The sequence below is a fragment of the Camelus dromedarius genome, chromosome 2, assembly GCF_036321535.1.
Source record: "Camelus dromedarius isolate mCamDro1 chromosome 2, mCamDro1.pat, whole genome shotgun sequence".
Classification (NCBI taxonomy): domain Eukaryota; kingdom Metazoa; phylum Chordata; class Mammalia; order Artiodactyla; family Camelidae; genus Camelus; species Camelus dromedarius.
The window spans coordinates 83,265,126-83,277,987 of NC_087437.1; the positions used below are offsets into that span (position 1 = coordinate 83,265,126).

Here is a 12,862-nt window from a genome sequence, read left to right on the forward strand (position 1 = left end):
ATGTATATCTAGTTTAGTGAAGTGTCTGTAAGATTTTTGCCCACTTTTTATTGAAGTACAGTTGGTTACAATGTGTCAATTTCAGTGTGTGAAGTCTGGGAAGATTATTCCTCTGGCTTCATTCTTTTTCTTCAATATTGCTTTGGCAATTCTGGGTCTTTTATGATTCCATATAAATCCTAGGGTTATTTGTTCTAGTTCTGTGAACAATGTTCTGGGTAATTTGATAGGGATCCCATTAAATCTGTAGATTACCTTGGGCAGTATGGTTATTTTAACAATATTGATTCTTCCAATCCAAGAGCATAGGTTATCAATCCATTTCTTTGTCATCTTTAATTTCCTTAATCAATGGTTTGTAGTTCTGCATGTATAAGTCTTTCACCTCCTTGTTCAGATTTATTCCTAAGTATTTTATTGTTTTGGATGCAATTTTAAAAAGGATTGTTTCTTTACTTTCTCTTCCTATTATTTTATTGTTAATTTAAAGAAATGCAACTGATTTCTGAGTGTTAATTTTGTATCTGGCTACCTTGCCAAATTCTTTTATCAGCTCTAATAGTTTTTGTGTGGAGCTTTTAGGGTCTTCTATATATAATACCATGTCATCTGCATATAGTGATAGTTTTACCTCTTCTTTTCCAATTTGGATCCCTTTTATTTCTCTCTCTTGCCTGATGGTGTGGCTAGGACTTTCAAGACTATGTTGAATAGAAGTGGTGAGAGTGGGCATCCTGGTCTTGTTCCAGATTTTAGCAGGAAGGCTTTCAGTTTTTCACTGTTGAGTATTATGCTGGCTGTTGGTTTGTCATAAATAGTTTTTATGATGTTGAGATATGTTCCCTCTGTATCCACTTTGGTGAGAGTTTTTATCATAAATGGATGTCGAATTTTATCAAATGCTTTTTCTGCATCTATTGAGATGATCATGTGATTTTTGTCCTTTCTCTTGTTGATGTGGTGTATCATGTTGATTGATTTGCATATGTGGAACCATCCTTGTGTCCCTGGGATGAATCCAACTTGATCATGGTGTACGATCTTTTTTATGTAACGTTGGATTCTGTTAATATTTTGTTGAGGATTTTTGCATCCATGTTCATTAATGTTATTGGCCTCTAATTTTCTTTTTTGGTAGTATCTTTGTCTGGTTCTGATATATAGGTGATGGTGGCTTCACAGAATGAGTTTGGGAGTACTCCCTCCTTTTCAATCTTTTGGAAGTGTTTGAGAAGGATCAGTATGAATTCTTCTTTGTATGTTTGGTAGAATTCCTCAGCGAAGCCATCTGGTCCTGGACTTTGTAGGGAGGTTTTTAATTTGCTGATTCTATTTCATTACTAGTTATCGGTCTGTTCAAGTGGTCTGTTTCTTCTTGGTTCAGTCTTAGTGGACTGTATGTTTCCAGAAACTTGTCCTTTCCTTCTAGGTTGTCCAGTTTGTTTCCATATAGTTGTTCATAGTATTCTTCCTCTCTCTCTCTTTTTTTTTTTTTTGGTATTTCTGTGGTATTGGTTGTAATTTCTCCATTTTCTTTTCTTGTCTTGTTTATTTGTGTTCTCTCTCTTTTCTTCTTGGTGAGCCTGGCCTAAGGTTTGTTGATTTTGTTTACTCTTTCAAAAAATAGCTTTTGGTTTGATTTTTTTCTATTTTTTTAAGCTCTATTTTATTTATTTTCTCCATGATCTTTATTCTTTCTTTCCTTTTGTTGGTTTTGTTTGCTCTTCTTTTTCTAATTGTGTTAGGTAATAGGTTAGGTTGTTTACTTGAGATTCTTCTTGTCTTTTGAGAAGGCCTGTATTGCTATGAACTTCCTCTTAGGACTGCTTTTGCTGCATCCCATAGGTTTTGTGTGGTTGTGTTTTCATTGTCATTTGTCTCGAGGTATTTTTTAATTTCTTCTTTGATTTCATCATCAGCCCATTGGTTTTTTAGTAGCATGTTGTTTAATCTTCATGCTGTCATTTTTTTTTTCATTTTTTTTCTGTGGTTGATTTCTAGTTGCATGGTGTTATGGTCGGAAAAGATGCTTGAAACAATTTCTATCCTCTTAAATTTGTTGAGGCTTCTTTTGTGCCTTAGTATATGATCTATCCTAGAGAATGTCCATGCACTCTTGAAATGACTGTATATTCTGCTTCGGGAGGATGTAATGTCCTAAAAGTATCAACCAAGTCTAAGTGTTCTTTTGTGTCATTTAGTATTTCCATTGCCCTATTGATTCTGTCTGGAAGATCTGTCCAGTGATGTTAATGGGGTATTAAAGTCTCCCACTGTGACTGTGTTCCCATCAATTTCTCCCTTTATGTCTGTTAGTATTTGCTTTATGTATTTTTAGGTGCTCCCATATAGGGTACATACATGTTAACAAGTATAATATCCTCATCTTGTATTGCTTCTTTAATCATTATATGGTGTCCTTCTTTATGTTTCTTTATGGCCTTTGTTTTAAAGTCTGTTTTGTCTGAAATCACTATTGCTACTTCTGCTTTCTTGTCATTTCCACTTGCATGAAATATCTCTTTCAATCCTCTCACTTTCAGTCTATGTGTGTTCTTCACCCTAAAATGGGTCTCTTGTATGCAGCATTTTGTGCGTTCTTATTTTATTATCCAGTCTGCCACTATGTCTTTTGATTGGAGCATTTAGTCCATTGACATTTATGGTAATTATTGATAGATGTGTTTATTGCCATTTTGAACTTAGTTTTGCAGTTGATTTGGTATTTCCTCTTTGTTCCTTTCTTTTTCATTTTGTGGTTTGATAATTTTCTTTTGTGTTATCTTGGTTTCTTTTTGGGTTTTTTTGTGACTGTTTTATGCTTTTGATTTGTGGTTACCCTGTTTTTCAAGTATATTAACCCATTACTATATGTGTTTGCTTTAAACTGATAGTCACATAAGCTCAAACACATCCTAAAAGGAATGAAAAAAGGAAAAATATCTACATATTTTCTTGCTCCCCTCTCCCACTCTTAATGATTTTGATATCCTGTTTTACATCTTTATGTTTATGGTATTGCAACTACTTATAGTTACTGCATTTCCAATTATAGTTTTCTCCTTTCTATAGCATCCTGCTTCTTTTCTATTTAGAGTAGACCTTTCAATATTTCTTTTAGAATAGGTTTGGTATTGCTGCATTATTTTAGTTTTTGCTTATCTGTGAAATTCTTTATCTCTCCTTCTATTCTAAAAGATAGCCTTGCTAGATAGAGTTATCCTAGGTTGCAGCTTTTACTCATTCAGGACTTTGAATGTATCTTGCCACTACCTTCTGGCCTACAATGTTTGTGTTGAGAAATCAGCTGAAATGTTCTGGGGGTTCCCTTGTAACTGACTCTTTGTTTTTCTCCTACTGCATTTAAAATTATTTCTTTATCTTTAACTTTGGCCATCTTAATTATAATATGTCTTGGTGTAGGTCTATTTGGGTTCTTGTTGGGGAACTTCTGTGCTTCCTGTACTTGGATATCTGATTCCTTCTTTAGGTTTGGGAAGGTTTCAGTCATGATTTCTTCACATACCTTTTCAATCCCCTTTTCTCTTTCTTCTCCTTCTGGTACCCCTATTATGCATAGCTCAGGATGCTTTGTATTATCCCAAGAGTCCTTTATATTTCTTTCATGAGTTTTTACTTGGATTTCTGTCTGTTGTTCTGATTGGTTGATTTCTGTTATCCTGTCTTCTGAGTCACTTATACATCCCTTTGCATTATCTAGTCTGCTTTAGACTGCCTTTAGCTCAGCTCTTATCTCAGCCATTGAGTTTTCTGTTTTTAACTGGCTCCTCTTTGTAGCTACTATTTCCTTTTTATAGTATTCTGCAGGTTTATTAATAATCTCTTATTTTCTGCAGTGCTTTCATTATCCCCTTTGTGAAGTCATGATCTAGTAGATTATTGAAGTCTATTTTACTGATCATTCTTTCAGGGGACTTCTCTTGTTCTTTTAATTAAGAGTAGTTCCTCTGCTTCTTCATTTTACTTATATTTCTCTGGATCTATGGAATTAGGAGTACCAATTATCTACTGTGGTCTTGAAGGGCTGTTTTAGTTGTTTGTTTGTTTTTATTTAAAGTAGGAGTGTTCCTGTGTAGACTGTGCACATCTAATAGTTTTGTTGTGAGGGCTGTTCTTAGTATGAATGGTTGCCACGTCTTTCTTCCATGTGTGTTGGCTGCTATCCTTTTGATTGGGAGTGTGGCCGGTATTGTGGTGATCAGAGCTTGCCCTCATTGTAGAGCGGGGCCTCGTTTTTATTTTGTGATTGTCACAGCCCTGACAGGGGCCAGGTCTGTTCCCCTTTTGTTGGAATGGAGGCTTCCAGACTCATTTCTGAGCTGTGGTGCATGGTAGGTGGGGTTGGAGCACTTAATGTACTCTTTGTTGATGCTGCCCTTGTCCCTACTTTAGCCACAAGAATGTCAGTGTCTACTAATGCATAAAGTATCTTTATGTCATCATATATATTTGTACATATAAATGAAGGAAATATATTATATATACTTTTGGACATAGGTTAATGTGCTAAAATGTTAACAATTGTTTAATCTTGGCTAATAAAACCCACACCCATTAATTGTATTATTTTTACCACTTTTCTATAGGTTTGAAGATTTTCAGAATAAATTTGGAGGAAAATATTATTGATCCACATCTTTCCTGCATCTTTGCCTTATCTCTCTGCCCACTTAACAACTCAGCTTCTTGAAAGTTATCCTCTCATGCTACTTTTACTTCTTTATGTTATGTATGATATGACTTACTGGATAAGTAAATGGATTCAGGAAACAGATACCCTGGGTCTGATTCCTGATCTCCACCTTAGTATTTCCTTGGACAAATGATGCAACCTGTCTATCCTTTATACTTTTATAAGTGGGGTTATAGGAAGTTACAATTTAGTAAGGATAGTAAAAGTCTTAATAGATGTGCTGAATAGTTAAGTGAATACTGCTGAAAAGTTATTTGTAAGCTAAAGAAGGCCTAATGATAATTTAAACGAATATAAAAATGAAAGATTAGGCAAGGGACATAAATATATCAGTTATGTTTAATTTATTTAGTTGCAAATAAAGCATCTTTTCCAAATAAGCTAAAATAGTAAGAAGGTCTGTTGGATTATGCAAAGGAATGGTTTATTCCAGTGCCTCTGGGTCAGTTTCCCAATGAGTTGCTCAGCTATGCCCTCCTTTGTATATTGACTTCATCTCCAGGCTACTTTCCCTCTCGGTGGCAAAATGGATGTAGGCTGTGCTGGATTTCATATCCACAAACCATGAGGTTTAGAGGGAGAAATACTACCTTTTTCATGGATCTCTTTTAAAGTAAAGGATACATACTTCCCAGAAACTTCCAGAAAATCACCTCTTCTTCTCATTGGCCTGAAATAAGTCACATACTATTCCCTTAACAGACTTCTGGGATTCAGTGGTGCTAAGTTTTAGGGGCAGGTGGTGCAGAAATACTTAACAAAAATTGTGTTATCCTTAGAAGAGGGAAACTAAATCAATGCATGCAAGTCAGATAACTAAAAATGTCCACTAATAGATGTTGGATACAGGATGTACAACCATCTAATTCAGAGCTTCTCAAAACTTTGTATCTGTATTCCTTTTTGCTGGTGAAATGTTAGGACCCTAAAGAGCTTTTGTTTATATGGGTTATATCTATCAGTATTTATAATATTAGAAATTAAAACCAAGAAATACTAAATTTATTCAACTCAATTCAAAAATAAAAATAGTAAGCCTATTATATATTTACTTCCATAATTATATTAAAAACATAATATTGAAGGTAATATTCATTGAATGGCCAAATGTCTTAGGCACCTTCTTAAGTGTTGCTGCTATGAAATCAGTTATGACATGTTTGAAATTCACTGGAAGAAGATAGGTTTTCATTTTATTATCCAATATGACAATTTACTATTTTTTTCCTGAAGTTTTGCTCATATCTGTGCACCCCTCTCCTTTTAGAGTATTCTCCAGTGTCAGTTCTCCTCACCTAAAATATTAATTATTGAAGTTAGTTTCCTTGCTTCGGGTCTCTTTCCAGTAAGTTGCAAGATCAGGTTTCTGAAAGATACAATCATATTACTCTGCTACAGGAAGACTTCAGTGTTTGATTCCTGTAAGATAAATTCAGACTCCTTAGAGTGGAGTTTAAGATTCTCAGTAACCTGATCCCCTTCTAACATTTTTTCCCATATTCACCAACAGCTCTCACCGATAGTTTTGTCAACTTTCTGACTCTGTCCCATGGGTCACCTATGTCATCCCCCACTCCCAGTACCACACTCTTTTCCATAAACATTGACTCTGGTCATGCCCGTTATTGTTTTTCTCCAAATATCAGAAAGTTTTTCCCATTTTTAAGGCACAGTTAACTTCTGATGCTCTTAAGCCTGAATATCCCAGGCTACAAGGATCTCCACTTTCTGAACTCCCAAGGATGTGGGGAAAATGCTGTATTATTTCAAATTCTGGCTCAATCCAGATGACCTGGACAAACTTGGGCAAGGTCCTCAATATTTTAAAGAATGAGATTTTTACTGAGGAAAAGCATGAAAAATCATGTCTAACTATTTAATAGTTAATATATATGAAAGGTTTAGCCTAGTGCCTAACAGATAATAGGTTCTCAGTAAATTATTTTTTTCTTTCTTAATTGCACATGTAGGATCAATAAATATTTTTGTTTATATATGTGTAATTTGCAATATTTTCTGCCTCATTTATGTTTGAACAACATCTCCAACTTTTTGTTAGAGCTATGCTTATATCAATACTTTTCACTGAAATCAGTCTATGTTAGTGGTATTCCTAATAACAAGGAATTCAAGTACTAATACCAGAGAGAAAAAAAAAAAACTTTTATTTAACTAAAATCTTCAGGAATTACACTGTCATATATGCTGGACTACCAAACAAAAGAAACTACATGAAAATACCAAATATATAGGAATGTCAATATAAGTAGCAGCATGTTCAACTACAGATGAATAAATCACCAATTACTCAGATACTCTGTTTTAGAGGACTTGATAGAAAATTAACTAACAATAAAGAAGAAAGTGTTGTTGATTAGAAGTTATGTATTGTGCATGAATTCATATTCAAATGTAATCTCTTAAATTCAAAATTGAGATTCAAATAGAAATATATAGTTTACTTCTGTCATATGGTGTTGCTCAAGAGGGGATTAATTTTTGAGAACTTGTGATACAGAAGAATTTGTTAGATTATGCCTTCAGATTGCAGAAATTTGCCAACAATATTAAGTGGAGGCAACCTGTGTTTATAATGACTTCTATTCCTAGGGTTTGTTGGATTTGCTGAAAATTGTTAACTCATTGTACTCTGAAATGAATAGTAAAGGGTAGAACTGTAGAACTAATTACACTGTGACACAATTTTTGACATCAAGAATAATTATTTAGTTCACCCCTAATGAAACCTAGTAACTTAGATTTTGAAATATGCTTTAGCAGAATAACTCCTTTTTGAACTTGTTTATCTGACTCATACACCACTCATGTGTTAATAATTTATTACTTTATGTATCAAGTTACGATTTTCTACTTTCTCACTATTCCTTGGTTTTGAAAAGAGTTTTAATCAAATCAAAATCAGTTGTCCACATAGCATGATAATTGTTTCAGAACATTATGACATCTTCATAATTTTTTTCATAACATTTATTACTTCCTTATTTCTTAGACTGTAAATAAAGGGGTTCAATAAAGGAATCACTAAAGTATAAAAAATAGCAACAGGTATATCTTTATCATCTTCATTAACTGAATTTGGTCGAATGTACATGAAGAGAAGAGAACCATAGAATATTGAGACAGAGAGAAAGTGGGATGCACAAGTAGATAAGGCTTTCCTTCTTCCTTCTTTGGATTTCATTTTGAAAATCGTGTGAAGAATGAAAAGGTAAGAGATTACTACTATGGTAATAGTTAAGATTTGAATTGACCCTCCAAAGATAAATATCATTAATTCATTGATATAAGGGTCAACACAGGAGAGTCTGTATAATGGAAGAACATCACAAAAAAAGTGATTGATTTGATGGGGCCCACAGTACGTTAACCTAAATAGAAGGCTTATATGAATCATGGAATGCATGTTTCCAGCTATGTAGGCCCCTGTTGTCATCTGAATGCAGAGTTTCTTTGACATCATGGTGTGGTACTGCAGTGGGTTACATATGGCCACAAAACGATCATAGGCCATTGCTGCCAGGAGAAAGGAGTCTGTGCTTTCAGCAAGACAGAGAAAGTAAAATTGTGCCATGCATTCATAGAGGGAAATCATTCTGTCCTTAGAAAAGAAATTCTGTAACATCTTGGGAGTAATGGCACAGGAACAGCAGGAATCCATCAAAGCGAGGTTACCAAGAAAGATGTACATTGGTGTGTGAAGACGACTTTCCATAAATATCAATGCCACCAGGCCGAGATTCCCCACCATAGTGATCAGATAGTTGGCAAGGAACACCAGAACCAGAAGAGTCTTCAGCTCTGGGTGATCTGTGAATCCTGTGAGGATAAACTCTGTTGTCAAGGAGTGGTTATCCTCTGTCATCTCTACTTTGTCTGTTGAGATAACAATTATGGAGATAAAAGATTCTAATTTAGAACGTGTATAATTTTATTTTCAAATTTTTCTTTTTACAACAAGGAGAGGAACTTTCTCTTTAGCCTCTCCTACTGTCTCTTTGATACAAACACACATACTCTAGGGCACATTTGCTCCCCTAACATGTCAGCCTCTATGACTTCAAATCTGAAACTCAGGATTCATGAGACTGTTTTGATAATTCCAGGGAGGATGCTTTTGGTGGAAAAGTTTGTCTATATGAATTTATATAAGCATAGTGTCCAAATTTAGGGTACCCACATTTGGTTCAGTATTCTTAAATAAGTTCAGTGTCAGTATTTATATTAAAGATTTTTAAAAATAAATTTAAAATCATTTTTTCTTTATATACGTGTTTTTTTCATTGAGCAAAAGGTTTTTGTATACTCTCCCAGTGGAGGACCTGTTTGAAAAAATGCGTACAATAGATGTGTTAAAGTTGTATCTTAGGAATTGCTTGAAGATCAGTAAGATTAAGGAGAGGGCTATTCAGTTTTAAAAACAGTAATCCTGGATAGCTGAGGAATTACATATCCACTGATTATCAACTCTTTTATTCCTTTTCCCAGTGTCATACCCATTTCCATAAACACTGACTCTGTCTGTGATTATTTCTGTTGATTTTGCCCGTATATCTAAATCATTTCCTCTTTATATAAAACATAATTTATAAATAATGAAAATTTTAAAAATTTAATTAAATGCCCCAGACTACACTGATCTCCATTTTCTCTACTTTCAAGCATGTTGCATACTCAACACAATCTAGAACTCCTTATGTATAATCCACATTTCTTTTTTATATGTGAGTAGACAATTTCCTTATTAAATTATTAGCACTTTGAGGTTAACTACTGACTTATACTCCTTATAACAGCTGTACAGTGCTGTGGGGAAAAACCAGTCTTGATTCCAGTTCTGCCTCCACTCCAGTGAGCTAGGATGTGTGAACTTGTTTCCAGTGTCCAATCAATGACTCTTCTTTTTTTAAATCTTTTTTTTAAATTGAAGTATAGTCAGTTACAATGTATCAATTTCTGGTGTACAGCATAATGTCTCAGTCATACACATGACTTCTACTATTTTTCTGATTCTAAGAACATATACATGTGTTCATTTTCATAATTTTTTTCATTAAAGGTTATTACAAGATATTGAATATAGTTCCCAGTACTATACAGAAGGAATTTATTTTTAATCTATTTTTATATATAGTGGTTAACCTTTGCAAATCTCAAACTCCCAGATTTATCCCTTCCCAAGCCCTTTCCCCGAGTAACCATAAAGTTATTTACTATGTCTGCTGGTCTGTTTCTGTTTTGTAGATGAGTTTATTAGTGTCCTCTTTTTTCTTTTTTTTTTTTTTAGATTCCACATATGAGTGATATCGTATGGTATGACCTCTTTGGTGGTCCTACCAATGATCCTGTTGACCTCTTCTAAAAATTGAACCTGTTAATTTTGAAGAAGAGGCTGCAGAGAAAATTATTCAAACTTATCATTTAAAAATTAAGGATCAATATCCAGAATATGTAAGAAACTCATACAACTGAACAGTAAAAGTACAATCTGATTTTAAAATGGGCAGAAGAACTAAGACATTTTTCCAAAAGACATTCAAATGGTCAACAGGTACATGAAAAGATGTTCAACATCACTAATCATTAGGAAAATGAAAATCAAACCACAGTGAGATACCACCTCACATCCATCAGCATGCCTATCATCAAGAAGGTAAGAAATAACAAGCATTGGCAAAGATATGGAGAAAAGGGAGCTGTTGTGCACTGTTGGTGGGAATGTAAATTGGTTCAGCCACTATGGATAATATTGAGGCTCCTCAAAAAATTAAAAATAAAACATATGATCCCTCAGTTACTCTTCTGGGTATATACTCAAAGGAAAAAAACAAGTTATTAAAGGGATATCTGCACTCTGCTGTTTATTGCAAAATTACCCAAAATAGGTGAGATACAGAGACACAAAGTGCCTGTCATAGTATGAATAAATCAATAAACTATGGTATACACACACATACACACACAGTTGAATATTATTCAGCCAAGAGAATGATACCCTGCTATTTGTAACAACATAGATGGACCTTGAGGACATTATGCTAAGTGAAATAAGTCAGATTGAGAAAGACAGATACTGTATGATGTAACTTACATGTGGATCTAAAAAAGCCAAATTCATTAAAACAGTAAAATGGTGGTTACCAGGGGATAAGGAGTGAGAGAATAGGAGTTAAGTTGTTTAACAAACTTGAAATTAATGGATAAATAAGTCTTGGAATCTAATGCACAGTATAGTATGTAGACAAAAATATTTTATTATAATCATTAAAACTGCTAAGAGACTAGATCTTAATTATTCCCACCATAAAAAGGAAATGACAATTATGTGATGTGATAGGGTGCTAATTAATGTTACAGTGACAATTGTATTACCATAAACAAATGTACCAAATGTGACAATTGTATTACCATAAACAAATGTACCAAATCCTTACATGTGATATATGTTAAACTTACACAGTGTTTTATGATAAATAATACTGTGTATATATATTTAATCAAAAAATAGGTTTCCTTTTTTAATCTACTTATTTATTTTAATGGAGGTACTGAGGATTGAACCCTGGACCTTGTGCATGCTAAACATGCATTCTACCACTGAACTATACCCTCTCAAAATAGGTTTTTTGTTTGTTTGTTTTGTACTTCTTTCATCTGAGTTGACTGTTCTACTATTTTTCTGATTCTAAGAAAATTATAAGATTTTCTGAATTATATCTCAGTAGATTAAAAGCTAATAATAAAAGTAAGCTTACCTTTATACTTTAGTTTTTCAAACACTCAGAAGATAAAACTCTTTAAATGTTAATACAATTTTTGAAAATTAATTTTGTTTTCCTTTAAAAGGCCAATCTCTACAATTATTTAGTGATCCACTAGGACTATATATAAATCATATAAATCTATGGTCATATAATCATATAAATCTATGGTCAAAATAGTTTTATTTTTCCATAATCAAAACATCAAAGTAAAGGCCCCAATTGAAAAATTTATTTATTTGTTTTAAAATACTAAAAATAAGCCATTTAATTATTCAGCTAAATCAGAAAAATGTTCAGTGTAAATGCTTAAATTATTGAACAAAGTTACTTTGTGTCCTTACCTATTTTGAAGTTCCACCTTAATCAAAAAAGTCCAGCATGAATTGCAGTTTGAATCTCATCCTAGTTTCCCATAGCCTTTGGTTCTGAAAAGAGCTAGAAAGATAACTTGAGTAGTTGAACTCTAACAGCAACAAAATGATGCTTAATAATTCAGATGAATACATAATAATGGGCTCTAATATTAAAAGTAAAAATTAATTAGAATACTTCCCTTACCTAGATTCCACTGAAAAATATTTTGTAGCCATTTATGTTTGCTTCTTGGTCTTAGGTCTCATAGAATTTCAGAATATAAACTTTGGTCTCTAAGACATTTGGGATTAAAAGAAGGAAAATCTAGGAGACTACTAATAGGCCAGAGTCAATAATTATGTTCCTTACAATGCACAGTTAAAATTTTCCATCAAATCCTAAGGGATTTCCCGGCACTGATATCCATGTATTTCTGTGGGGAGAGTCAATCCCCTGCACATATAAAGATGCCCTGTGAGACAACAAGGTTAAAGCAAATCACCTTCACTAAGGTCACTAAGGTCAGGTTATTTGATGACCACCTTGCTGATTATTATGTATCTGACCTCATTTTAAAATTCTGTTTACTTTTGCATAAATTTAAAATGAGCAAAAAACAGTCTCATGTTAACTTGGCCTTTTACTGGAGGAATTAATAGTTTATGAAAGATAATTAGAATTTTTAGAAGAGACTCAAAAGTGTGGTAGCTTCAGCCAGGGTCATCAGCTTTACTCTGTGAGTTGGGTTTGTCCCGATATCCTGCAAAAACCTCATTGGAAACTCTGATATTATTATTTATTACCACATATGAATTACTGAGATGGTTCTCCTCTCTTTTTAGTTTACCCCAGCTGCCTTTATATTTTTTACTCTGTTTTTTCCCCTTTCATTCCACTGATCACCTTCAATATGCTATGTTTCATTTGTTAGTACATTTATAATCAGTCACTCCTTCCCTCCCAACCACCATTAGCATTTGGCTTAAGAGGGATGGGATTTCTCTATTATGTT

The 12,862-nt window shown here is 33.6% G+C and overlaps 1 protein-coding gene across 1 annotated transcript; it reads right to left on the reverse strand.

The window, feature by feature from the left end:
- Positions 1-4,135: 4,135 nt before the first annotated feature.
- LOC116154778 (olfactory receptor 5K1-like) lies at positions 4,136-8,597 on the reverse strand. The gene is made up of 2 exons (XM_031457750.2): positions 7,678-8,597; positions 4,136-4,407 (listed from the first exon to the last, which is right to left on the reverse strand). Exons 1-2 carry the CDS (start codon positions 8,595-8,597, stop codon positions 4,257-4,259), a joined length of 1,071 nt encoding a protein of 356 aa, XP_031313610.1. The 3' UTR covers positions 4,136-4,256.
- Between the last annotated feature and the right edge of the window lie 4,265 nt (positions 8,598-12,862).

What these genes read in the sequence shown, in the direction of transcription:
- LOC116154778 (XM_031457750.2), bottom strand. Translation starts at nt 8,597, where the DNA reads ATGACAGAGGATAACCACTCCTTGACAACAGAGTTTATCCTCACAGGA. An exon ending in ATGAAAAAAATTATGAAGAT is followed by an intron (nt 4,408 to 7,677) that starts GTCATAATGTTC and finishes TTGTGGCTAAAG; the next exon opens with TAGGGACAAGGGCAGCATCA.